We start from the raw sequence: 24,883 nt of genomic DNA on the forward strand, positions 1-24,883 counted from the left end.
GTGCACATCAACCAGGGTTGGGTCCCCGGCACCCCACAGGGCCCGCCGAGCCCCATCAGGAGTGATCCCCGAGTGCAGAGCCAGGAGTCAGCCCTGAGCACCGCCAGGTGTGGCCCCCAAACAACCAAAAACCAAAAACCCTATTGGGAGCAGCAAAGTGTGACACAGTGTCTCTGGGATATTGTGGGGGCGACAGGAAGTCAGAGCAGGCGTTCCTGATCTCTCTGGAAATGGCCAAACATTTCTTGACTCCACTCCTTTTTTGAAGTTAATTTAAACATTGTGTTTATTATGCCTTTCAGCCCTGGAAAAAACTCGAACTGAATTATTTGACCTGAAAACCAAATATGATGAAGAAATCACTGCCAAGTAAGTCGGGGCCCAGCTCCCCCTCTCCTCCCTTTGTCCAGCCACCCCCGTGGGGTGACCTGGCCGGGCTCCCCCTGCCTCGCCTCCCGGCGCCTGGCCGTCCATCCAGGGCTGATGGCGGTCGGTGCTCGGCCCCATGTGACCGATGGTTCCAGCCCTCTCAGCCGCCCTCTGGAACAGGGCATGAGGAGACCTGGGCCCTCCTGAGACAGTCTGGGACAGATGCCAGCTCCCCAAGGCCCTATCTGTGGGTGCCCCCCAAACTATGCCAAGACCCCCCCCCACTCCCTTCCATGCAGGTGTTGGTCACCCCTCGAGTACTGGCATCCACACGCGCCGACATGGGCCACTGTGTCCAGCCCATCCAGTCCCACTTCCCCGTGGGCTTCCGGGGTGCTGGGCCTCGTGGGGGTAAGATCAGGGTCATGCGTGTCCACCTGCCCGTGAGCGTCAGGTCTGGCACGCGGTGGACTTAGTACCAGTTTGTGACTCTGGTATTTGGTATTTGCACGCATGCGTGGATGGTGGCCTGAGCCCTGTAACTTGTAGCTCGTCCTGTCTCCGCACACGGCCTCCTGGAGGTGCTGAGCCCAGCTGCTCCCCTCGGGGCATGGGAGCTGCCTGCGAGCCTGAGGCATCCCCCAAAGGGGAGTCGGGGGGCTCCAAGCTCCTTCCCCCTGTGGCCTGCTCGCTCTGGTCTCCTCACCGGGCGTCTAAAACCTGCACTGCAGAGGCCAGAGCAACAGGACAGCAGGGAGTGCGCTGACCTGAGTTCGATTCCTAGTACCCTATAGGGTCCCCCAGAACCCACCAGGAATGATCCCTGAGCACAGAGCCAGGAGTCAACCCTGAGGACAGCCAGGTGTGGCCCCAAAGCCAATTATAAGTAAAATAAAAGCTACACAGAAGCTTCACCTCATGGGTTTGGGTGATGGTCGAGGAAGCCAGACAGGGAGATCCCCGGGTGCCATCTCCCTGAGGTACCCGGCTCCCAGGGTCCTGGAGGAGAAGAGGACCCAGTGAAGGGAGCGTCCTGGCCCCTGCCCGGCAGACCGGCCAACGCCAGGCACAGCCGGTCTGGGAGCCCGAGAGGACGAGCAGGATTCTCATGAGTGTGTCTCACTCCTGCCTAAGGCACTGAGCACTGGGGAGGGAGAGCCCTGTCCCTCGGGGCAGAGCTGGTCATAGGGAACAGCCCCATGCCCCGGGTCAGAGCAGCTTCAGGCTCCTGCTGCTCAGGGTCTCGGGATCTTCCTGCTCGACAGTTCCAACCCGTAGTTCCGTCCGGTCGGTGTGTTCTGAGCCCAGAAAGATGCTTCCCCTGAGCACGAAGAGGTGACGGTCACTTTCCTCGCCGACTTCTGTCCACCTCCAGACAGAAGCACCGGCCCCTGCAGCTGGGCGTCAGGGTTCTGACTCAAGGGGCTCCTATCAGCAACTGCCGGGGCCAGGGGCACCCTCGCATGGGCCCCCACCTGTGACCTGTGGTCACAGCAGGAAGTCCCCTCGCCCAGTAAGTGGCCCTGACGCTGAATGTGGCAGATGTGCCCGGTGCCACCTCTGCCCCTCGCTCTGGGCTGGCCTCTGCACATCTGAGACCGAGGGGCCCCTGTCAGGCAGAGGGGGCGGGGCGCTGCACAGCCCAGGCCGGCCGGCCTCTCCCAGATGGCCGCCTGCACGCCGCAGAGTCCAAAGGCCTGAACTTGGCCATGTAGGCGAGGGGGCAGCCCTGGGGGCGCTGAGGTCAGAGGGCAGCCCTGGGGGCATGAAGGGCAGAAGTTCATCACGAGAGGCCTGGGGCGGGGGACGGGTGACCACGTGGGGGCAGTCTGCTGGACCACTCGGACCCCCAAGTGCCAGGTGGGCATGAAGGGTAGGCAGGGGCTGGCCTTCCGCTCGGATGGAGCTCGGGCATTTCCTGAGCGCTCGGAGGCAGCCTCAGGCCGCTGCCCGAGAATGGCCCGAGATGGTAATCGCGACTTTGCTTCAGTCGCGCAGAGCCCATGCGAAGCATCGTCCCCCCGCATTCCTCGCCCCTTCATTTTCCAGAGGCCTGACGCCATCTGCCGCGCCCAGCCTCAGCCCCCGCACGCTTCTCCTCTCCTTCCCCTGTCCCTCCCCAGGACCCGCGGATCGGAGAACATTTCACAGGCCCGGGTCCCTCCCTGGGGGAGCAGGGGGCGTCTCCATGCTCAGGGCTTCTGGGGGAGACCCAGGGAGAAGACAGACCTGGCAAGGGAGGAGGCCACTGGGTCTGCTGCGCCCCCCCCCCCAGCCGGGGACCCTCAGTCAGGACCCCGGACATCCCCGCGCCCATTCTGTCCTCTGCACAAACCTTCCCCAGCAGCAAGCCTGCTGCAGGGCTGCGGGGAGCCCGGGTCCCGGCAGCGGCCGCAGGAGTCGCCCGCAGGGGCTCTGCAGGCCAGGGACCCGAGGTGGGGGCAGTACCCCCGCCTGGGAAAGCAGAGGGCGAGCGGCCAGGCGGTGCCCAAGCCTGGCGATCGCGTGCTGTCCCGGCCCCTGCGTCAGCTGGGACAGCCCCGCTGCCTGAGCGGGGACGCAGCGGTAAAGCGTTCCATGTGTAGGCTTGAAGTGGAGCGTAATTAGCCTTTATGCGCAGAACAAGGCCCCATTGATGACTACAGCTGGTCTTTGTTTTGTCCTGTCATGGAGAGTGGGAGGTAAAAGTGTTCTTCTTCATGTTTATTAATGCAGGATTCCTTAGACAAATGGCAAGCACGGTTTAATATTTGTCGGAGCACAAGGCGGGTGAGGCGGGGAGGGTTTGCCAAAACGGTTGTTGTATAAGAGCCTGGCCGGGCACGGGCAGATAACCGCCCCTGGGCCGAGGAAATGCAGGACTTCTCCGCTTCTCGTTGCTTGAGCTAAAGAAGCGCGCCTCGTCTCCCCAGGAGACGTCGCCCCCCCAGAGACTGGCGGGGTGGGGGGTGGGGGTGGCTGTTGGGCAGTGTGCACAGCAGGGCAGGTGCCCACCCAGGGCAGAAAAGCCCGAGCTGCCACATGCCCCACGGCCAGCGTCACCTGCAGGAGCCTGCCCCTGCCCAGGTCGCTCAAGAGACACTGCACGCGGCGACGGCAACCTTGGGTACATTTCAGTCGATTGCTTGCCTGTCACCCAGATTTTTTCTCCCCCAGCTCTGGGGAAGTGCCCCAAGTGTGCTTATTGCGTGTGGCTGGAGTTGTGGAGGGGAGCCCAGCCTCATCCGGCAGACAGGGCACTCCAGGGCTGGACACAGGGTGAGCTGAGGCCCCCCATCATGTCAGGGGCCCCTGTGTGCTGGGACCCCCGGCGGAGCCCAGGAAGGGGCCCGGGAACACGTGCACGCGCCCGTTCTTGCTGTCTGGCCCCTCTGGGAAGCAGCTCGGAGTGGGCAGTGTTTGCCTCTTCATGGGGCCATCAGAAAGATCTGGAAGCCGGGCCAGGTGGGGCCCCGCCGCCAGGGCCCAAGCGCTACCCAGCACAGCCCTTGCACAGTCGTGCTCCTTCCCCGAGTCGGGTCGGCGTGGCCTGGCCCTGGGCTGTGCCTTCTAGACTGGAAAGTCTGGCCGGGGAGATAGTGCAAAGGGCGGAGCTGGCGCTTTGCTCCCAGGAGCCCCGGATTCAATGCCTTGGCACCTCCCGGTCCCCACCCCCACCGCGCCCTCAAAGCCATGTTTTCTGTTTCCTGTCTCTTTGATGAGTCATCAGTTTCCAGTCAGGACGGCCGTCCTCCCGCCTGGGTCGCTTCCCGCAGACGGGCCGCCCCGCGCCGCCGGCTTCCAGGGCTGGCCTTGACCGAGGCAGAAGGCTCAGAGCGGAATCGGACGCGGCGGCCTGTGGCTGGGCTCCGGGTGTCCACCGCTGGCCGCACGCTCCCCCAGACATGCACACGCGCGTCTGCTTCCTGCCGCCGCCCTGCAGGGTCCCACCTGCCCTTTGCACCCAGGCCAGCTGGGTGGCTGTCTCCGAGCTCAGCTCCGGCCAGCCCTGGGGGCAGGGCAGAAAGAAGAGGGGGCAGGGGGGGTCTCACCCTTTCCGGGAGGGGCAGGAGTGCCTGTCTCCAGCCCCAGGGCATCGGGGAGAGTGTGCCCCCTCCTCTCCGCCACCTGATCTCCCCCGCAGCCCGTGTTCAGATGGTGGGCACCATGCCAGGTGCGCGGGCGCCAGGTCCAGGGCATTACAGGTGCAGGGGCGGGCCCACACTCTGCGCAGGATGTCTGCCCGCACCCATGTGCCGCGCATGTAGTAACCCGCTGGAGAACACGGCTGCCGCGTCAGTCTCGGGCGGGCCATGTGCCAGAAGCTGTGCGGGTTTGGGGCATATGCTGCCCTCAGGCTGCTTGCAGACGAAGGAAGCTGTTGGCCGGGGCGAGCCCTGCTGGGTCTCCCGAAAACACCTGCCCCGAGGGGGCTCTGGGCTCAGCGTGACCACCGTGCCCTGTGCCCGGCCGGCAGGGCTGCTTCTAAGCCAGGGCACGGTGGCCGGGAGGCCTTCCCCTGGTGGCTCCCGGGCGGCTGTGTTCAGAGGAGTCCCGCGCCCTCTGGCTGGGAGCACAGCGCAGGCCGCCACACTGTTTGGTTCTCCAGACTCTTAGGAAGCAGGTCCAGAAGCGACCGGGGGCAGAGGGCTGCGAGCGGGTGTGAGCGGTGCCGGAGCTCATTCACTTCCTCTGCCTCCTCTGCCCTTCGTATCTCTTCCTGAAGTGCCATGTGTTGAGGAATGTCTCCTGGTGCCAGAAAGACGGTGGGGCGTCGCCGGTGTCTCCCGCCCCCGCCGGCCTCCTTTCTGCCCGAGCCTGCGCAGCGAGCCTGTCCCATGCATTTTTAATACGGGACTTTCTAGCGGCACCCGTGAAGCCGCTGCATTGCTCTCCTGAGCCTTCAGATTTAATGCTCCAGTGAACAGAGCAACGATTTGGGCCACTCACCATCAGGGAGAATTAACCCCTACCTGCACGGCTTGTGCCCTCCACTCCCCTGAAGGAGACCCTTAGGGGCGGGCGGGTGGGCAGCCGGCCTTGGGGCTAGGAGAGGTTTTGCATCTTGCAGTTGATCTTGACCTTGGCCGAGATCGCTTTGCTACATTGCTGGGTGATCTTTCAACTTTTAAAATGTGTAACTCAGAGGGATTTCAGAACGTAACAATTGCTGGGTCCAGGTTCACAGGAAACCCCAAATCTCATTTAAAATCCACAAAACTGGTACTAGAAAAAGGGCCTGGGCATTGAGTGTTCGACCCGGTTCAGTGGTGCCTTCCTCTGGTCGCAGCCTGTAGTTGAGAAGGTTTCGCACTTCACGGGGAAAGGTCAAGGAGAAGCCACATATATGAACTGCTGGGCCGGAGCAGTAGGACAGCGGGGAGGGCATTCCCCTTGCATGCAGCCAACCCAGGTTTGGTCCCCAGCACCCCCTGAGCACCGCCAGGAGTGATCCCTGAGTGCAGAGCCAGGAGTAAGCCCGGAGCACCACCAGTTGTGGCCCCAAAACCAAAGTTAATTGAAATTGCTGCAACCAGTGTAGCATGCGCAGCCACCGGCAGCCTGGTGGGAGCGGGGTATGATCCCCACACCTCGTATTTTACTGCACCACCTTGGCTGGCCCCCACGGCAGCACCAGCAACCAAAATTGCTTCTGTTTCAAAAAACACACGAGGGGGATGGGTTCTCAGTCAGTAGGGCCAGAATAATTCCGTCCGGGCCAGCAGGCAGGGCTGAGCGCCGTGCAAGCAGTATCGGTGTGTGGAATGCCTAATCCTGAGCACAAATCACCCTACCTCAGGACAGGGGGCAGGTGGGTGTTTAGGGACCCTGTGACGCAGGAGTGGGGATAAGCCCGAGGTCACAGGTAGAGGGGACAGGTGGGCAGAGACTGGGTCAGGAAGATGAGGGGTGCTCTGCACCACCCACAGCATCTCACTCTTCTCGCCAGCGGGGGACTCCGGTCCCCACTCCTGCTTGTTGTTTCCTTCTGTCCCCTGAGCACGGGTGCAGTGGCCATCAGCACCTGATTCTGGGCACCTCCGCATTTAGACTCGCATCCTTCACTGAGCCTTGCAGTGAGTTTCAACAACCTCGTCCTTCGCCCTGGAAGCAGCATTTGTGACATGAGCCCAGCCACCTTCGGTTTGCTTTTTTTCTCCCCTTTGGTTTCAGCAATAGAAAATGTTTCTTGGCTCCCAGTCCATTTTCTTGCTCTTTTCCGGTGACTTAATTCTAACTTCTAGCGTGTCAGTGCTGAGATCCGGGCGTCCATCTCAGGAGCACCCAGTTTGCCCAGTAGCTCTGAAGATTCCTTCCTCTGGCATCAGACATTCAGCAAATCAGATGTCAGGAGTTACTTAGGTGTCCAGGTGTCTGTCTGCAGTTCCATTCCGTTGGTCTGGCTTTCTGTGGTAGTAAGTACCACGCTGTTTGGTCATTTCTCTTTGTTTCCTGTTTTTCTATTTTGTACAGCCAGCTTTCAGAAGATTGGGGGCCGGGAAGGCGGCTTTTGGCTTTGTTTCTGTTTTAATCCTGGGTGTTCTGAGCACCTTGTCTTTTGCGTAGGCATCTTTGTCATTTTACCACGTTTTATAGATCAGCCGGGGAGATAGGTTTATTTATCCTGCATGCAGCTGCAAATCAGACAATGCCATCCGTGGCTTTCTCGCCACAAGCGTTTGTAAGTCGATTCTCTATGTGGGATTTATACCTCATCATTTCAGTTCCCGCGTTGTTAATATTTATGTCCCTATTGTAGACGAGATAGATCTTTGGCTTCATGCTCTGAGTATTGATTACTAGTGAATGGGAGCTTACCGTTCTGGGTGTTGATCGGCGGTGAGTGGGGGCTTGTTCCAGATGATCACTGGTGAGTGGGGGCTTATTCTGGGCGTTGGTCAGTACACGGGAGTTTATTCTGGATATTGATCCTGGTGTGTGAGGGGTTATTGTTCTGGATATTGATCACTGATGAATGAATATTGCTCTTTTGTGGGAGTTGGTAGATTCCACAACTAGATTCTCTGGCTCCTCTCTCCTTTACTCCCACGACACCTTGGCCTGTGTCCTGTCACCGCAGGGAGTGACTCTGCCGCCCTGTGCCCACCAGAGCCAGCTGCTGCCAAAGCACCGTCGCAGCTTCTCCATGTCCAGATCTGCCCTGTCCAGACCTCTCGTGGGCCCGTTCCCCACTTTAGCTCGACTGACCTAGGACTCGAGTCTCCTTGTCACTGGGGCGCCTTTCCCAAGCCCCACGGGCCCCCTGTGTCCCCACGGGCCCCCTGTGTGTCCCTCGGTCCCGAGTTGCTGCTCTGGCCCTGCAGGGCAGCCACAGCCACCGTTCCAGTGACCCCAGATGAGCTCAGGCCTGTGTGTGTTCCTGGTTCTCACGCCTGCTGGTGCGACTTTCTCCTTCTGCTTCCGGGCTCTATGCAAATCGCCTAACGGGACTCACCTTAGCCTCACCTTGGCCTGTGCAGAGCTGGTCAGTGAGGCCGGAGGGATAGGACAGGCTTGAGTCACTGGCTTTACACGCAGCTGGTCCCAGTTTGACCTGTGGCATCACAAACTGTCAGGAATGATCCCTGAGCACAGAGCCAGCAGCATTGCCCGGCCTGGCCCACACATTCCCCACCCCCACCCCCCCACACACACAGAAAGAAAAGATCGAGTTTATCTCTGCGCCTCAGTCAGCGTCTTTGTGCTGTGACAGAGCCTCGACAAGCCTGAGTCGCTCGGGACCCCGTCTGGCCTGACTCGACCGGGGGGCTCTCGCCCCACTTTCTCTTCACAGTTCACCGTCTTTCTCTTCTAGTTAAGGACCAGAAAGCTTGACTGGCTAAAGGTTCCGGACCCCAGCCCAGCCCTGAGCTGTCTCCCCTTTCACTGACACTCGCCGTCAGGGGCCCGGCCCTCCAGCCCTTCTTTTTTGTTTGTTTCGGAGTCAGACCCGGCGGTGCTCAGGGTTGACTCCTGGCTCTGTGCCAGGGATCACTCCTGCCATGCCCAGGAGACCCTATGGTGTGCCAGGACAGGTCCAGCGCCCACCCCGCTGTGCTCTGGCTCGGGCCGTCTCCTGCCCTTTGAGGCCCTTTGCCAGTGTCTGTCCCCCTCACACGCGTGCTCGCTCACGACTCAGCTCAGACAGGGCCCCCTCACCACCCCCCACCTCCCTCCCACACGCCAGTTCTTTCCAGACCTTTCCCTTGTCCCGTGGCTTCATGCCACCTGCCCGGCACGGCCGTCTCCCAGCCCTCTGACACCGGATTGTGTGACTCATGTCAATTCAGAAATGGACCCAGGCCCCTCTGCAAGGGTTAAACCCGGGCAGCGTTGGGGTGACGCAGGTGCCAGGCACATAGCACAGGGTCCCTGGGAGGCGGTCCCTGCCCACCGATGGGGTGCTGCTCAGCCACCTCCCAGTCGAACCTGATGTCTTCATACGAGACCCAGAGTCCTTGAGGCTTTCGGACGGGGCCAGGGCGCTAGGGGGTCCAGCCCCAGCCTGCTCGCTGCAGCCCCCCCCAGGACAGCCCACACGGCCGACGTGAGTCGGGTCGGCTGTGACACCCTGATCGATGGTTTGCTGGGCCCCCAGGGAAAACTTGGGTTGCAACAAACCTTTCTAATTTTTTTTCCCCCAGGTCTAAGTATCGTGGACTTCCTTTGTGGTATTTTAGTGATCCGACAGGATGGAGGGTGTTCTGAGAGATTCACGGCCAAGTCCGATGATGTCAGAGTGGAGGGGAGGGCCGGGCGCGGTGGGGCCAGCAAGTCTGGCCCCGTCGCGGATTGTTTGTCTAACACTTCACAAGAGGAACAGGAACCGCTGAATTATTCATTTTCAAGTTGCCCTAAAAAAGGCACTTAGGCTGCCGAAATGCAGACTCCCGGTGCCAGCAAGAGGAAGGGGAAGGTCGTCTGGGCCTGAACCCGCTGCTTCTCTCCCTTCTCTAGTTCCACTTCCCAGCCCTGCGGGGGCCCGAAACCACTGCTGAGGGGGTGGGGGGAGGGGCGGGTCCTGGAGGGAACCCGGATGGGACCACAGGTGATAGGCTTACACCCCCTTGCGGGACAGAAGGAGGCTCTGGGGGTGTCCTGCTGCCCTGGAGGACAGCCCAGGGAGAGAAAGTTGGGCCCGGGGAATCGCCCTGGCCTTGAGCACGGAGCAGGAGGGAGCTGGGGCTGATAACAGGGTACCGTGCCAGCAGAGAGCCCGTTATTCTTAGTCTCAGCACCCCTGCCTTTAGCCCTTTCCTTAGCAGTTCCGACCAAGTAGTGCTTACGGCTGAAAGGGGTAATTAGAGTCCCTTCCACTTGGGAGTGAAGGCCGGGCTCCTGCCCCAGGCCAGCTGCTTGCCATAACCTTGAGCGTGGGCTGATCGATAGCACAGCGGGGAGCGCTTTTGCCTTGCATGCAGTCGACCGGGTTCAATCCCCAGCATCCCATAGGATCCCCCAAGCACCGCCAGGAGTGGTTCCTGAGTGGTTCCAGGAGCAACCCCTGAGCGTCTCTGGGTGCGACCCAAAAAGTGCAAAAAATAAGTAACCTTGAGCTTCTGTGTGGCTTTGGTCTCAGTTTCCCCAGCTGGGAACTGCAGGCCACTTTGCTCCGGACATGGCTTGCTTCTGCGCCCTCCAAGGGCCAGGTTACAGGTCAGACAGACAGACAGACAGAGTCCAACTGGGCCGGCCTTAGTTCAGCCCCACACAGATGCACCGACAGATTTTGACACTGAACGCGCAGAGGAAGCTCTGAAATATATCTATATTTATAGGTGCCAGAACAGCGGCTCCTCCATAGCATCTTTATAAAACTCTGAGGAAAAACAGACCCCTAGGTGGGGGCCCGGCCAGCCGGGGGCAGTGCACCCGCCTCGAAGGCACACGGCAGCCCCCGGCCGCAGCTCAGCAAAGCCCCACGCTCGGCTCCGGGGTCGCATAGAGGAGCCGGCAGAGGAGCCCGCGGGGCGGGGAGTGGGGCGGTGGGAGCGCAGCCGCCGCGGGGACTCCTGAGAGCCCCTTTTCTGGCTCGAGAATGCCAGGTCTCCTGCCCATCAGGCACCTCCCCGCCCGGGCCCTTGGTGGCCGGTTTCAAGACAGCTGGAATCTGGCCTGTGGTGTGGGAGTCGGTTCTCGTTTTTGTGCACTCGGGGGTCCCTCTTGCCTTGGCCGGGGCAAGGCCCCTCCTGGCTGCCAGCGCAGACAGCAGGCCCGTGCTCCCCTCTCGGCCTCGGCCCCTCTCTCGGCTTCCCGATTACTCGGTTCCTCCCGGCTGAGCACAGGCCTGCGGCCTGACCCAGAGCCCACTTGCCCAGGCACTGCTGCCCATCATCAGGTGTGTCTGCTCGGACTGTCCGTGCCTGGGTTCCGGGCCCCGTTCTCACTGGCTCAGATCAAGCACAAAGCGCCTGTTGGCTCTCGTGCATGAACACGTTCCCCGTAAAGGCAGGGGAGTTCCGGGTTTCAGAGGCGTCCGAGTCGGAGCCAGGTGACTGCTCCCCTGCCCCTGCGTGCCGCTTCTCCGTGCCTCTTGTTTGTCGGGGAGGGGGCGCTCCCCCTGGGTGGGCTGCCCCGCGCCCTCGCCCGCGTGCCCTGGCACAGGGGGAGCCTGAGGGGCTGGCGGGAGGAACGGCCCATCCCCGCCACAGGAGCGTCCGCTTCACGTTGAATTTTCGGGACAGTTCGAGCAAGCCCCATCACCCCTCTAGGTGGCTACAGAGGCCAGCGGTCAGGTCCAGGTCAAAGTGACCGGAAGGCAGTTGGGGGTAGGGGGGCTAGAGCTACCCCTCCCCTTGCTCTATTCACGTCCAGAGCCCCGTCCTGACCCCAGAACATTCAGTGTCCAGGAAGGAAGTCCCCTCACCTGTGCCAGGAGGCCAGCGGCCGCGCTCCAGAAAGTGGCACCCGCAGGCCTCGGCACTGCAGGGTCTCCGAGTCAGCCCTGTGCGCCACCCTCGTGGGCGGGCAGCATTGTCGGTGCCCCTTGATGCTGGCTCGTCAGCCCAAGAGCCCAGCGAGGAGTGGCCTTCCATGGGGGCTGGGAGGGGCAAGTGCCCCCGAAAGCGACTATAAATCATCGCTATTGAGTCACATGAATTGACTCTGAGGGTCCCTGGAGTGAGCCCGCCGTGGCTGCTCTCGGCAGCAGGGCCACGTTCCGAGCCTTTCATGTCTCCGGGCAGTGCCGTTTGCGGCAGCTGGGGACACAGAAGCCAGTAGCTGGCCGTGTCTCCAGCACTGCTCCCCACCCCCGCCCCAGGCGGCCTAGACCAGAGGGATGCGCTGCAGGTGCACTGTTGCCCCTGGTCAGCATGGAGTGGACGTCAGGGGCAGGAGGTGGCCACTGTGCCCCGTTGGTCAGCTGGTGCTGTGTGGGCGAAGGCCGGCCCGCAGAGCTGGGCCCCAGATGCTCGGCAGCCTTGGTGGAGGCCCCAGCAGAGGGGGCGGCTATCGGGGTTTGCCGGGGCGTCCCTGGAGCAGATGGGCTTAGAGAAGCCAGGGCGGGGGCAGCAGCACAGCAGGGACGGCGCTTGCCTTGCACACAGCTGACCCGGGTTCGATCCTGGCACTCTCCAAACACTGCCCTGTTCACAGAACCAGGAGTCAGCCCCGAGCATTGCCGGGGGGGCCCCATAACGGGGAGAAGCGGCAGCAGCCGTGGGCGAGGAGGTTTAGCTGCAGAGGGAACCCTGTGGACTGTGTCACCACAGGCGGGCAGTGACTCACGTCCAGGACGGAGAGCTGCCTCGTCACCACAGCTGCAGCGTCAGCCACCAGCTCATCTGCAGGCAGACTTGGGTGGCGGCACGAGGCCACACGGCCAGGCCCTGCCAGCAGGTCAGAGCAGACAGGGTGTTTCATTAGCTACCCTGAGCTTCGAGGCGCCTAGTGAGGCTCGTACTCAGGGCCACTAAGGAGCAGTCACTGACCAGCCTGTCACGGCAGGCGGCTGTTTCATCACGGAGACAAAGGCAGGGCCAGGGGAGGCCCAGAGTCAGGGGCCGGGGTGACAAGACAGGGAGGGCACTGCCTTGCCCGTGCCACCCGGGAGTCAGCCCTGAGCACTGCCAGGTGTGGCCCAAAAAAAAGTGGGGGTGAAAGAAGCCCCAAGTGGTTGCTGAGCTGAGTGGCTGCACGCTGAAGGTGTGACTTTTGGGGTCCCCTCCGTGCCCCTGCCTGGGAGATGCCTCTGGGAGGGCCAGCGGGGCTGCTGCCCAGGCCCAGGGGGCAGGAGAAACATCAGCCTGTCTCCCACAGAGAAGGACGTGTCCGCCACAGAAACCCACACGGGCCCCCAAAGGCTTCCACCACATTCCTTCTAGAACGTTCTGCTTCCCTCCAGCTGGAACCCACACTGGAGCCAGAGAAGCCATGCAGGCCAGCGCCACCTTCCTTCAGCATGGTCTTGGCCTTCTGTGCCCAGGCAGCCCCACAGATCACCCCGCAGGGCAGGGGAAGCCTTTCCTGAGGACCCCACCCCCAAAATGCAGCCAGACCGGGGCTGGGGGCGGCGAGGCCAGAAGGGCACCTGCCTTGTGGGGGAGGCCCAGTGCTGCCCGGGTGCAGGAACGTGCCGGCTCACAGCCTGCAGCCCACCCACAGCGAGCGCCAAACCAAAGGTGTGGCCCCAGGCCTCGTCCAAGCAGAGGGGAGGGGCAGAGAGAGGTTTTGTGTGGGCATCACCCCCACAACGCGCCTGTTTCCTCCTGCTCTTTCTTTGTATTTTGGAGGGGCTGGGGGCACACCCAGCAATGCTCAGGGCTTCCTCCTGAGGAAGTGACGTCCTGCACTCAGGACTCAGGAATCACTCCTGGAGGTGCGCTGGGGACTCTATGGGGACAGCATGCAAGGCAAATGCCCTCCGGCCCACTGCCGCTGAGTGAGGGGGCTTCTCAGGAATGCAGGAGGGCAGAATGCTTTTCAACACAGGCAGTGCTGCGGGAGTTGGTCTTGAACGAAAGCCCCGGGCTGCAGCGGGAGGGGCCCCAGCAAACAAAGATAGTGTCCTAGAGCCAGAGATAGGACAGTGGGGAGGACACTTGCCTTGCATGTGCCTAAACCTGGGTTTAATTGAACCTGGGTTCAATTCCTGGCATCCAGTAGGGTCCCCCAAGCACTGCCAGGAGTGATCCCTAAGTGCAGAGCCAGGAGTAGACCCCAAGCCAGCAAGTGTGGCTCAAAAGCCAGAAAAAAAAAAAACATGCCCTGAGGGTCACATCCCCAACATGGTACCAGAGTGGGGGGCGGGGCCCGAGCACAGGTGACACTCCCTCCCTAGGCTGGCAGAAAGGCTCTCACTGGATGCCCATCCCTGCCTGGGGGAGGGGCCAGTGAGGGGCGAGGCATCAAGGGTCAGCTCAGACCTGCGGCTGGGCGACAGGGCCAGTGCCATGCCTGGGCAGGGCTGCCGAGGGAAAGTCGGTGCCCCCAGCATGGGCTCCGGGGTGGGTGTAAGCCGGGGGCAGGCCAGGGCCGCCCCGGCTGCCGCTGCACAGCACAGCCCCCTGTGGGCACACTTCTCAGTGGCAGGGCAGGAGGTACCCCTGGGGCAATTTCCCGGACAGCCTGCCCCCTCCTCCTGCCTTCCCACTATTCTCTCCCAGGGCTGGAAAACTCCTGCTCACCCTTCAAAACCCCACTCACAGGGCCGGGAATCCCTACCCCAGGGAGAATTCCTCTTTCCTTCCCCTGCCTCGGTCACGACTCCATCCCGACACCACACCATCCTCCTTCATGGCTTCTGTCCACTAAGCCGACACGCGCCCTTCCTTGCTGGACAGCAGCCCTCCCTGCCCTGACTCACACTGTCCTCTCCCCTCCCAGGGCCGATGAGATGGAGATAACCATGACGGACCTGGAAAGAGCCAACCAGGTAAGACCTCGAAGCAGGTCGGCCCCGCCCCATGCCTGATGCATTTGTGCCTGTGCTTTTGGTGACGCTGGGGTGGGGGAGTCGCTGGGAAATTCCTGGTGGCTTTTCTGAGGCGGTGTCCTCCCAGGCCTCCCGGCGAGCCTCTCCTGGGCCTGCCCATTCCTGGGGCAACTTCGTGCTGCTGAGTGGACAGCGTAACACCCCCCACCTCCAGAGAGGGGCGTCAAGTGTCAGGGCGAAGCCCCTTGGTGCAGCCCTTGGCACCCCATAGAAGTCTAAAGCCTTTGGTGTCGATTCATTGGTACTTTCAGAGACAGGACCTGAACTTGGAAGGTGCTAGAAGGTTGCCGGTTTGCACTAGTCAGACTCCTTGCCAGCACCCTTTCCCGATGACTCTCCCTCTAGGGGACAGTTGCCCTGGGGGGCAGGGGGTGGCTTTAGGCTTTACCCAGCCTCACGTGGGGCTGCCCTGGAGCCCAGGGACATCGCAGAGGGCGCCCTAAGGGATGTGGGGGGCCTGTGGGCCTCACCACATCTTACTGTGAAGCCCCAGGACGCTGCGTGTCCCTCTGGGAGGGCGTCCCTGTGCACCAGCACATCAGCCCGTGCCCTGCCAGGACTCTCGGCAGCCAGTGTCCCCGGGTGTCGGTCAGAGCCTGCCTTCCCCGTGCTCCCGAGCACCAGCCTCCAGCTCTGCCCAAAACACACGAAGACTTGACATTTCCTCCTGCCAGTTTCCAAGTAAGAACTTGACGACCAGGAAGAAGAACGGTCCACTGAGGCCACTCGCGCCAGGGGCCTTGGCCCATCCATGCCTGGCCGTGCTTTGCTCCCGCAGGGGCCCTCCACCTGCCCACGGCTCCTGTGCCTCGGTTCTTAACTGCCCTCCTTCCCCTGCCAGCCTTGGTTTACTGCTCCGTAGCAAAAAACAGAGATAGCAGCCACCCGCACTTGAGCGTGCTCCGAAGAGCTGCTCAGAGGGGGCTTCTGGGGGCCCCCAGACAGCCGTGCCCCCTGGGGCATGTGAAGGGGGGGATCCCAGAGCTTGCCACCTTCCATGCTCGTCTCAGACCTCGGCTCTCGACCATCAGCACGGCCGGGCGGGGTGGCCACAGGGAGCTGGAGCGCCCCGGCCCTGCGTGGCCTTCCTGCTGCATCTCCCCGCACGATGCCAGGATCTGCCAGGAACCAAGTCTCCCTGCCACAGACGCCGCCTGTGCCCAAAGCAGCCGCTGGACCGTTGCTCTCAGCACGTGGCACTGCGTAAACCACCCCAACTCCTCCCGCTTCGGCTTTCACTTTGTTCACGTTCCGGGATATAAACCCATTTCCAGTCGGTCCTCAACCCCACGGGTCTTGAAGAAGTTGCAGTTAAGTCGCCAAGCCGAGCCAGACATATCTGAAGGTGGTGGCTGCGAGGCCTGACTGTGGAGCAACTCTGCGCTGGACGTGGATGTTGAGGGTCACAGGGGGCTCCTAACCTCCCAGCCCCCACCCTCAGCCCTGAGCGCCAGTGCCCACTTGAGACCCTACACACAAAGCTGTTGCCTCGACATGCCGGTCCCAGACCACTGGTTTGTGGCCCTCGGGTCTGACCGCTCCGCCTGACATTCACCCCGCCCGGCTGAGACCTTCAATGCCGGCAGCCAGAGCTGCATCCTGGCAGGCCACGGGGACTTGACACCCAGAATCCAGCTGATGTCGGTCTCTCCCTGCTGTCTGGACACATCTCAGAAACCTTGAGCGCCGGGTCTGAAAATACTTCGTCCCCAAGAGCAGATTTCCTGCCATCAGGATCAATTGGAAACCCCTGTCAGCCCGGCCAAGGCTCCGCTGGCGAAGGTGGTTCTGATTCTGCCCGGAGGTACAGACGGGTGGCCGGTGCATGAGTGAGGTCGAGGCCAGTCCAAGTCCCCAGAAGAAGCAGCTCAAAACCTCAGTGCGCCTGTGTGGGTCAGAGCCACAGGATAGCCAGACAGACCTGCCCACTAGCCCACCGTATCTCCTTCCGTCACCGTCAGCGATGGGCAGATGCTCGTGCCCCCAGAGGAGAAGGTCCGAGACTGCCCTGCAGGGCCAGGCTTTCCCCGTAGCAGGACGGGGCTGCAGGCGGCCGGGGCCAGCTCTGCCCATTCGCTGCCTCAGATGCCACTGTGAGGTCAGCACCAGCCCCGTCAGACCCCGACCCTGGCCGCTGTCACTCCTCAAGAGAACCTGGGACCCGTCGAGGCACGTGAGCGGGGCTCGAGTGCCCAGGGCCATCCATTCCCAGGTGCCCACTCCTGGCCTCTGTGCCCCCAGGCCACGCAGCTGGCCGGCACCTGTCCAGAGGGAAGTCCCGGATTCCCTCGAGCTTCCCCACTCTCTCCCGGCCGCCCCTCCTTCCAGCGACCCCCGCAGCCTTCCCGCATCTGCCCTCGCGCTGGACGCGCCAGCACACCCCGTCGGCTGAAGAGTTAACCGTGTTGAAGTCGGCCAGGCCTCACAAAAGAAGTGGCATTTACACCCCAGCCATTTATGGAAATAGTTGCTGAAGGGAACAGCCGCAACATTGTGCCTGGGTTTAGGGAGAGAATGACCCGAGTGTCTGTAATTCACTGTTTACCCGGGAGAATTACTCCCAGGAGTAATCCTGCAATAAAATCGTCTTGGTCTATGAGAATAGAAAGAAATTGAATCAAAAGACTCTATTTCCACTTGTATTTATTCAGTCTGGGAAATTCAGTGGGCCGGAGTATTAGTATCAGCAGGGGAGTCCTTGCTCCTAGCGTTAAATTACTGTCATAATCGCTCAATTATTTCTTCCTTGTACTGTTTAAAATAAAAATCCATCACATTCTCTGTTTTTTCCCCAGCATTTATTAGGTTGACTGTTTAGGAAAATCAATTATAGTCAGTCAGGCATGAATTGATGAATGTTCCTGTAATAATTGTCAGTTGTTAAACCGAATGTACTTTCTCTCCTCGCCCTTTTCACGCCCTCCAGAGGGCAGAGGTGGCGCAGAGAGAGGCGGAGACCTTGAGGGAGCAGCTCTCGTCGGCCAACCACTCCCTCCAGCTGGCCTCGCAGATCCAGAAGGCACCGGACGTGGTGGGTAACCTGCGGGGGCGGGGGGTGCCCCCACCTCAAGTCCTGACTCCCGCTTTGGGGGGCACTGCTCTCAGGGTGGGGCGCGTTCGCGACATTTTGGGAATGGGATGGATCAGAGGCCGAGCTTGGCCCATGCGGTGGCCCTGAGGTCAGCAGAGGGGACAGGGTTGATTCCAGCACGCGCGCGCATGCGCGCGCGCACACACACACACACACACACACACACACAACAGCCCCCACACACACACAATCCCCACCCCCTCAGGAGGTGCCTGGCTGCTGACGGGACATCTGATCCGGTTTGAGGCTGGAGCGCTTGCCTTTCACATGGCCATGACCGGCCCACTTCGATCCCCAGCATCCCTCATGGTCCCCTGAGCTGCCGGGAGTGTGGCCCAAAAAGAAGAAAGAAAATCAGTAGTTTGGTCTCTCCTAGATGTGACCTTTGAAAGCAAGAAAGAGTTTGGGACACGCCCAGGAGGGAGAAGCAAAGAGGAATAGAGGTGCCCTCCCCTAGGCAGGGGGACACAGGGGTCAGGCGCTGCCCCTCATGCCGCTACTATCCCTGCAGCCCATCTGGGCCTCCTGGAACTCTGGGCAGCTCTGGCGGGTATGAGCCCCCAATAGCACCCGACCGTGCCCTTCCCCACCCCCTGTGTGTGGGAGGAGCTTCCTGCTGTGTCCAGGGGGGCTTCATGCCCATGGCTGGGAGGGGCTTCATGCCCGTGTCCAGAAAGGGCTTCGGTGCCCGTGTCTGGGAAGTGCCCGTGTCCCGGCCCCGAGTTCAGAGCTGGCCCAGCCTGTTGGCGGCTACGGGACTCCCTAAACCTGGTTCTTGCCCATCCCGGGCATCTCCTCTGGTGCTAGAGGCACATGCAGGACAGCCTAACACCCTAGTCCTCAGAAATGCCAGCGACACTACGTCTCCTCAGGGTCTTTCACAGCCACCAGGGCCTCAGAGCTGAGTCGGGCTCAGCAACTCTGAACCTTGCGGGTAGAACCCCTACTTTATTTAGATTGGGGCTTGGTCTCTGTCTTTGTTTTTTTGGGGGGATCACACCCAGCCATGCTAAGGGCTTCCTCCTGCAGCGCTTGGGATAACGTTTGGGGTGCCGGGCCTGACCCAGCTCAACTGTGCCGGGCTGTCCCACCGCCCTGGCCCTGTCATCCTCAGGACTCGGCTCCTTCGAGCATCCTGTTCTCGGCCCCCTGCAGACACTCCTGCTCTGACCCGAGCTGGTCCATCCTCCCAGCCCAGGAGCAGGTCTGGATGGTGCTGGTGCCGACACAGGCCCCCGGGACAGCCCCAAGGTCTCTCCTAGTCACCCGGGGGCCTCTGGAGGCCTCATCCGTCCTCCCGTGGCCGCGTGGGGCTCTGCAGGAAACTGCCTTGATTGAGACACTCTGGCACCATCTCGCACTGCCGCAACCAAAACATTTCAGAAGGAAATGGATGTTTTTGCAGAGAGAGAAGGTTGTGGATCCGAGGGGCGCTTAAGCACTTTGCCGTCGGCTAAGTGCAGTATTTACATGGCAGCGACTCAGCCCGCCTGGCCTTGCCAGCACTCCCCAGGGCTGCGTTCCCACGAGCAGGCGGCCCCTAGCCCGCTCCTGCCGGTCAAGCACAGACACGGGAACCGGGGCCAGCGCCGAGAGCGCCTGTTGGGGTTGGCAGGCAGAGATGCAGCACCATCTCTGGGTGCAGCGAGAAGCAGAGCCGAGCTTGAGGGGGACGGGCGGGGGGCACCCCTCTGCCCTCTGCCTCCATGCCCCACATCTCACGGGTGGGGAGACTGAGGCTAGGCCAGGTTGACACAGAACACACCTGCTGGTGGTGACCTTCGGTCTGGCCTGCAGGGACATCAATGCTGGCATGGCCTTGCCGCCAGCGCAGCAGGGCAAGGCACCCCCCTCTCCCCAGCCCACAGTTCACAGAAGACTGCACACAGTTCAGCACACAGTTCACAGAAGACTGCCCCAGCTGAATGCAGCTGCTCTGGCCACGTGGTGGCGGCAGGCGAATAACCACGGATTGCCTGGGGTGGGCAGGGCACACGAAGTCGGGCTTCTTGTGCCCATCTTGTGTGAGTCAGTGCTTCCCGGGCCAGCCAGTGGACTCTCTTCCTCTGCATCCTCTGCATTTTTTTTTTTTGGTGGGGGTTGGACAGGGGCCACACAACGCTGCTCAGGGCTGACTCCTGGCTCCGTGCTCAGGGATCACTCGTGGCAGGGCTCAGGGCGCCATATGGGGTGCCAGGGATGGAGCCCAGGTCTGCTGTGTGCAGGGCACAGCACCTTCACCCTGTGCCGTCTCAGGCCCTGGCATCTCTCTGGCCTGGCAGAGGGCAGCAGGCGGGACCGTTGGCAGCTCTGCCCCATCTCAGTAGGTGCCAGGCAGGGGGAGGCTAGGGGAGGCAAAGGGGTCGAGCACCAAATTCCACACTCGCGGTCAGCTACCTGCTCTCACACCCATTTCTGGAAATTCCCTGCCACTCGTTTTCCGGAGCCCCTCGACTTGTTCCGTATTTGTACAGCGTGCTCACACGCGCTCACACAGAGGTCTGGAAGCCGGGCTGGGACTGTCCATGCCATACAGAGTCCCAGGCCTCGCCCCGTGTGCTGGTGCCGCCCTTCCTCCCTCTGCCCAGAGGACTCCAGCTGCCGTCTCACGTCTGTTCATTCTCAAGTCCCAAGTGACTTGGGTGCCTGAGCGAGGCCTGATCAGCCCCGGGGGAGCCAGGGGCCTTGGACCTCGGAGTCCACACCTTTCCTCGTGCCCTGCATCCTGCTGGCCTGTCCTCTGGGCCCTGCAGCCACATGCCCCGCTTGGGGGTGCCCCATTGTGTCTTGTGTCTTCTGATTGGGAGCACAGGAGACGGCCTCGGGCGTGATCCCCATTTCGGCCTGGAATGTTGTCTCATTCCCAAGGCCTGTGGGATGTTTTCCTGTCTCGCCTCTGATACCAAACACAAATGCCTCTTGCTCTGCCAGGAATGCAGAGTCTGAGGCCCAGGTTCCTGGGAGCCAGCTGCCATGCCCGGGGCCCCGCCCTGGGGCCCACTGACCCTGTCGCAGCATTTACAGTCATGTTTGAACCCATGACCCCATTTTGCTCACTTGTGCTCACCTGCACGGACCCCCTGAGGCCCTTCCCTGCGGGCTGGGCCGGGGTGACGTTCCCCAGCACCCATATTCCTCCCTCCCTGGATGTCACCTCTGTCCCTTCCCTGCCCCTGGCACAGTTTCCCTTCTTGCTCAGAAACCCGCCCCCCACTGACCTCCCCTTTACTAGTCTCTCCCTGACACCCACCCTCGGCCCAGCCCATGCTGGCCGCCGTGACTTTCCCAAACTTGGCGAAGGATCATTTTGTTTTGCTGATGTAAGTTTCCAATCTATTGCAGCCTGAACGTTTTTATAAAAGGCTATAAAAGTGTCACACCAGTGCCGGGTGGCCATAAAACTTTTAGGCCTCTCAATTTCTGCACTTGCCTCCCCACGTGCCAGTAAGTTTGTGAGTTCACGCCGTCCCGTTCCGAGGGGCTCGGTCTGAACAGAACGTCCTGCGCCTGCCCGGGACACTCGGGCCGCACCGTCAGCCACAAGAGCTTGTTTCCCAACGGAGTGGCTTCTTGACACACAAGAAGCACCTTTTTTTTTTTTTTACTTTTTTTTTATGTGTGTATGTATGTTTGGGTTTTGGGGGAGGGGTTTGGGTTTTGGGGTCACGTCTGGCAATGCACAGGGGTTATCCTGCCTCTGCGCTCAGAAATTACTTTTTTTTTTTTTTTTTTTTTGCTTTTTGGGTCACACCCAGCGATGCTCAGGGGTTACTCCTGGGTTTGCACTCAGGAATTACTCCTGGCGGTGCTTGGGGGACCATATGGGATGCCGGGGATCGAACCCGGGTCGGCTGCGTGCAAGGCAAATGCCCTACCCGCTGTGCTATCGCTCCGGCCCCTCAGGAATTACTCTTAATGATGCTTCGGGGACCCTCTGGGATGGCGGCAACCAGACCCAGGGCAGCCACATGTCAGCAAGCTCCCTCCCCGCTATCCTGTCGCTCCAGCCCCAGAACTTCACCTTCTTAAACGGTTTAAGTCCCGGGGCCTGGGATACAGAGTCGCTTCCCTGAGGAGTCATTGTCACCCCTGCCCCCACTGTGAGCCCTCCAGGACAGTCACCTCTTTCCTTGGCCCCCCTTCCACCCAGAGCAGGCAGGGTCAGGAGGGGCCGAGGCCCACCTCGGGGGAGGCGGCAGCAAGGCTGGGGGACTCCTGCCCCCAAGCCTGTTAGTCCACACTGCCCCGTGCCCTTTGGAGTAGCCACTGCCAAGAAGCTTCCAGAACCATCTGGGAGCCAGAACTGTGGGCCCTGCCCTGGGAGCAGCACTTCCTTAGCCGCAGGAAGTGGAATTTCCAGTTTGACTTTCTTCTATCGTTTTCCCCCAGTTTTGCAAACCAAAGACTTGGCATCCTAAGAATTTCTAAACTGGGCAGCCAGGAAGATCGGACAGGGGGAGGGTGCTCACCGGACATGCAGCCGCCCAGGTTTGATCCCCACCCACAATGCCACTAGGGCCTCCCGAGCCCTGCCCCGAGCACCACCGGGTGTGACCCCAAAACCAGAAAAGAATTTCCAAGCCAAGGAAGCGCGTTATGCCTCATCCTCCTTAGCTCCGCTCCAAATGCCCAGAGTCACCTCGCCAAACCCTGTGAGAGCCTATACTCAGCGCTGACCCGGAAGGGCTCCAGTCCAGACTGGGGGTCGCAAACCTGGTGCCTCGCCACCCAGTCTGTGCCCAGGTGGCGAGGCATCGTCTCGGCGAAGTGCCTCCCGCCCATGAGGACCAGCCCAGGCACTGCCCCGCTGCCTCCCCGTGAGCACGGACGTCTGTCCTCCTGTCCACTGGGTGCCTGATCCACGGGGTCGCTCAGGAAACGCACACGGGAGAGTCAGCAGGGGGCGACCCCCATGTGGACAGGAGGGAGGTATGGGGAGGGCCAGCCGAGCCATGCCACGCCCCTGCCCAGGGAGGTGCCGATGGTCACTCCGTTGTCTTTCCCAGGAGCAGGCCATTGAGGTGCTGACCCGCTCCAGCCTGGAAGTGGAGCTGGCCGCCAAGGAGCGGGAGATCGCCCAGCTGGTGGAGGACGTGCAGAGACTCCAGGCCAGCCTCTCCAAGCTGCGGGAAAACTCGGCCAGCCAGATCTCCCAGCTGGAGCAGCAGCTGAGCGCCAAGAACAGCACCCTGAAAGTAAGGGCACCGGGGGCGGCCAGGGGGAAGGAGGCACACCATCACACACACACAAACACACGTGCACACGCGCGCGCGCGCACACACACACACACACACACACACACACATGCATGGCCACATGCAGGGGGCCTGGTGGTGGGCACCTCCTGCCCATTGCCCGAGGAGTCACCTGTGGTCTCTGCAGGCCATGGCGAACATTCCTCTCAGGGAGGAACGGGGACTCCCAGTCAGTGTCGGGGGCACCGTGACAGCCAGTGGGTGGGACCATCTGGTGCTGAGACCAGGTGGTGGCCAGGCTCAAACCCAGGTACTCACACGGACCCCCTGGGCCCTTCTGTCCAGTGTGTCGGGTAACAGCACCATGTCCCCCAAAATGCCCCTTGGATCCCTGCTCTGAGATGGAGATGCCGATGCCCCCAGCCAGGCCGGCTCTTGCCCCCGTCCTCGGTGCCCTACACAGTGCCGCAGGCCGCCCGGACCCCTGTAAAGCTGTGTGCCCAGGTGGGGGCAGGTCCCTCGGCGTGCGCAGCGCCCTGCGTTCCCCACTAGCATCCCAGGTGGCGGCAGGTAGAAGCTCCCTGTTTTCAGGGCTTCTCCAAGATTCGTGCCCCTGGTTCAGAGCCCAGAGTCGTTTCCCTTATGTCCTCCCCAGCTGCTTTGGGATCAAACTGTCATCCTGCAACCCCGATTCCCACACCCCAGAACCACATGGGATGCCACGGAGGTGTCCTACTGCATGACTGGAGACAGAACCTCTGTCACCTGAGCCCCGGAGGCCCCGCGAGCACGTGGAGCTGAGTTCAGGAGGCTGTCAGGAGAGCTGGGCTCCCAGCTTCAGTCTAGAACACAGCTTGGGCAGTTTCAACTCTGTAAAAAGGGGTTTCCTCCAGGGCCGGAGTGATAGCACAGCAGAGCAGATGCTGGCCCTGCGTGCACTCAGCCTGGGTCCAAGTTCCCGGCATCCCATAGGGTTCCCCGAGCTTCACTAGGTGTCGTTCCTGAGTGCCGAGCCAGGAGTGAGCCGTGAGCACTACCAGGTGTGGCCCAAAAACAAAGGGAGGGAGGAATGTGTTCCCCCAATGTAATCGTGTTTCTAACCCAGAACCAAGAATTCCACCTGGTGTGTCTTTGAAGACCAAGGGCCCGCCCCGTTTTCTCAGTCTCTAGATCAGATCTGATCCCACATGTTGTAGCCGTCTCCGTCACGGCTACCCCACAGCTAATTTGCCTTCCCCTCCCTCATCCCGGGGACAGGCACTGTGTGACCGTGGGCCGAGGAGTGTGCGTGCGTGAGGCAGAGGGCGGCTCCGGGCTTTACATGTCTCATTATGGAGCAGTTTCTGCTAAATCCATCCCAGCTCTAGTGTTTGCCTGCCCCAAAACAAAAAAAAAAAAAAAAGAAAGAAAAGAAAAACGCAGCTTCACAAATTAATGTTCTTTATCCCTATCTTGGGGGAATTCTTTAATGCTCCACAGTTAATGAAACAATTCGGCCATACTTCTTCCAAAATTATTGCTCCCTTATCTTCATCTGATCTAATAATCAAAACATATCCCCTAGTAACAAGACTTCTCAGATTTTAATCATCGTAACCCCCTTGTCGCCAGGAGAGATTTCCTCACCACCCACCCTGCACGCAGAAGGCACAGCCCCCCGCTCACGAGAGCGGCCCCTCCAACCCAACGGAATAAGGTTAATTGAATGATACCTTCCTGGGGCTCTATTTTTTTTTTCCTAATGTGTGTAATTTATAGTCTCAAACCTGAGCCACGCAGCCATAGAGCTGCTAGGGAGCTGGTTTATGAATGAGACCGTGTTTGCCGGCAGGTGACGCCTGTCCCCAGGGCCTCCCCAGCAGCACCCGCCTCTGGAGCCACTTCCAGCTGCCACTCTCCCTGCCCTCTGGGGAGGGAACAGTCCCTGCCAGGGGTTGCAGGTGGGCAGAGGCTGAGCAGTCTGAACTGGCCAGGGGGGCCCTTTGTCCCTGGGCACGTGCTCCTGTTATGGGGAGCGGGTAGATTGGCCTTCTGCAGCCCCAAACTCGCCCCCAGCCCAGCTCTGCGTTTTCAGATGAGCTCACGTGTCGGCAGCCACTGTGTGGGCGCAGCCTTTAAGGCCAAGTCACCATAAGCGAGCCCCCGGCAGTCTGAGTACAGTGGCACAGCCTGGAACCTTCCAGTGGGCCTCAAGACAGACTCGTGACGGAAACTGCGCCTTCCCGCCTGATCAGACCCTGACCGAGACCTTGAGCATCGGTCACTCGTAGTGGACCGTCCCGGGTCTCACCAGTGCAGCTGCCCCACCGCCAG

The 24,883-nt window shown here is 61.1% G+C and overlaps 1 protein-coding gene across 11 annotated transcripts in view; it reads left to right on the plus strand.

Annotated features, from left to right (window-relative positions):
- Positions 1-24,883, plus strand: part of CUX1 (cut like homeobox 1) — a 209,315-nt gene that overhangs the window by 134,792 nt on the left and 49,640 nt on the right. For all 11 annotated transcript variants that reach the window (XM_055136481.1, XM_055136482.1, XM_055136485.1 and 8 more), the window contains exons 8-11: positions 303-369; positions 14,176-14,224; positions 17,211-17,315; positions 22,382-22,570. In XM_055136481.1, coding sequence (XP_054992456.1) covers positions 303-369; positions 14,176-14,224; positions 17,211-17,315; positions 22,382-22,570 — 410 coding nt within the window. The remainder of the gene's footprint in view (positions 1-302; positions 370-14,175; positions 14,225-17,210; positions 17,316-22,381; positions 22,571-24,883) is intronic.

This window comes from Sorex araneus, chromosome 4 (genome assembly GCF_027595985.1).
Source record: "Sorex araneus isolate mSorAra2 chromosome 4, mSorAra2.pri, whole genome shotgun sequence".
Taxonomy (NCBI): Eukaryota; Metazoa; Chordata; class Mammalia; order Eulipotyphla; family Soricidae; genus Sorex; species Sorex araneus.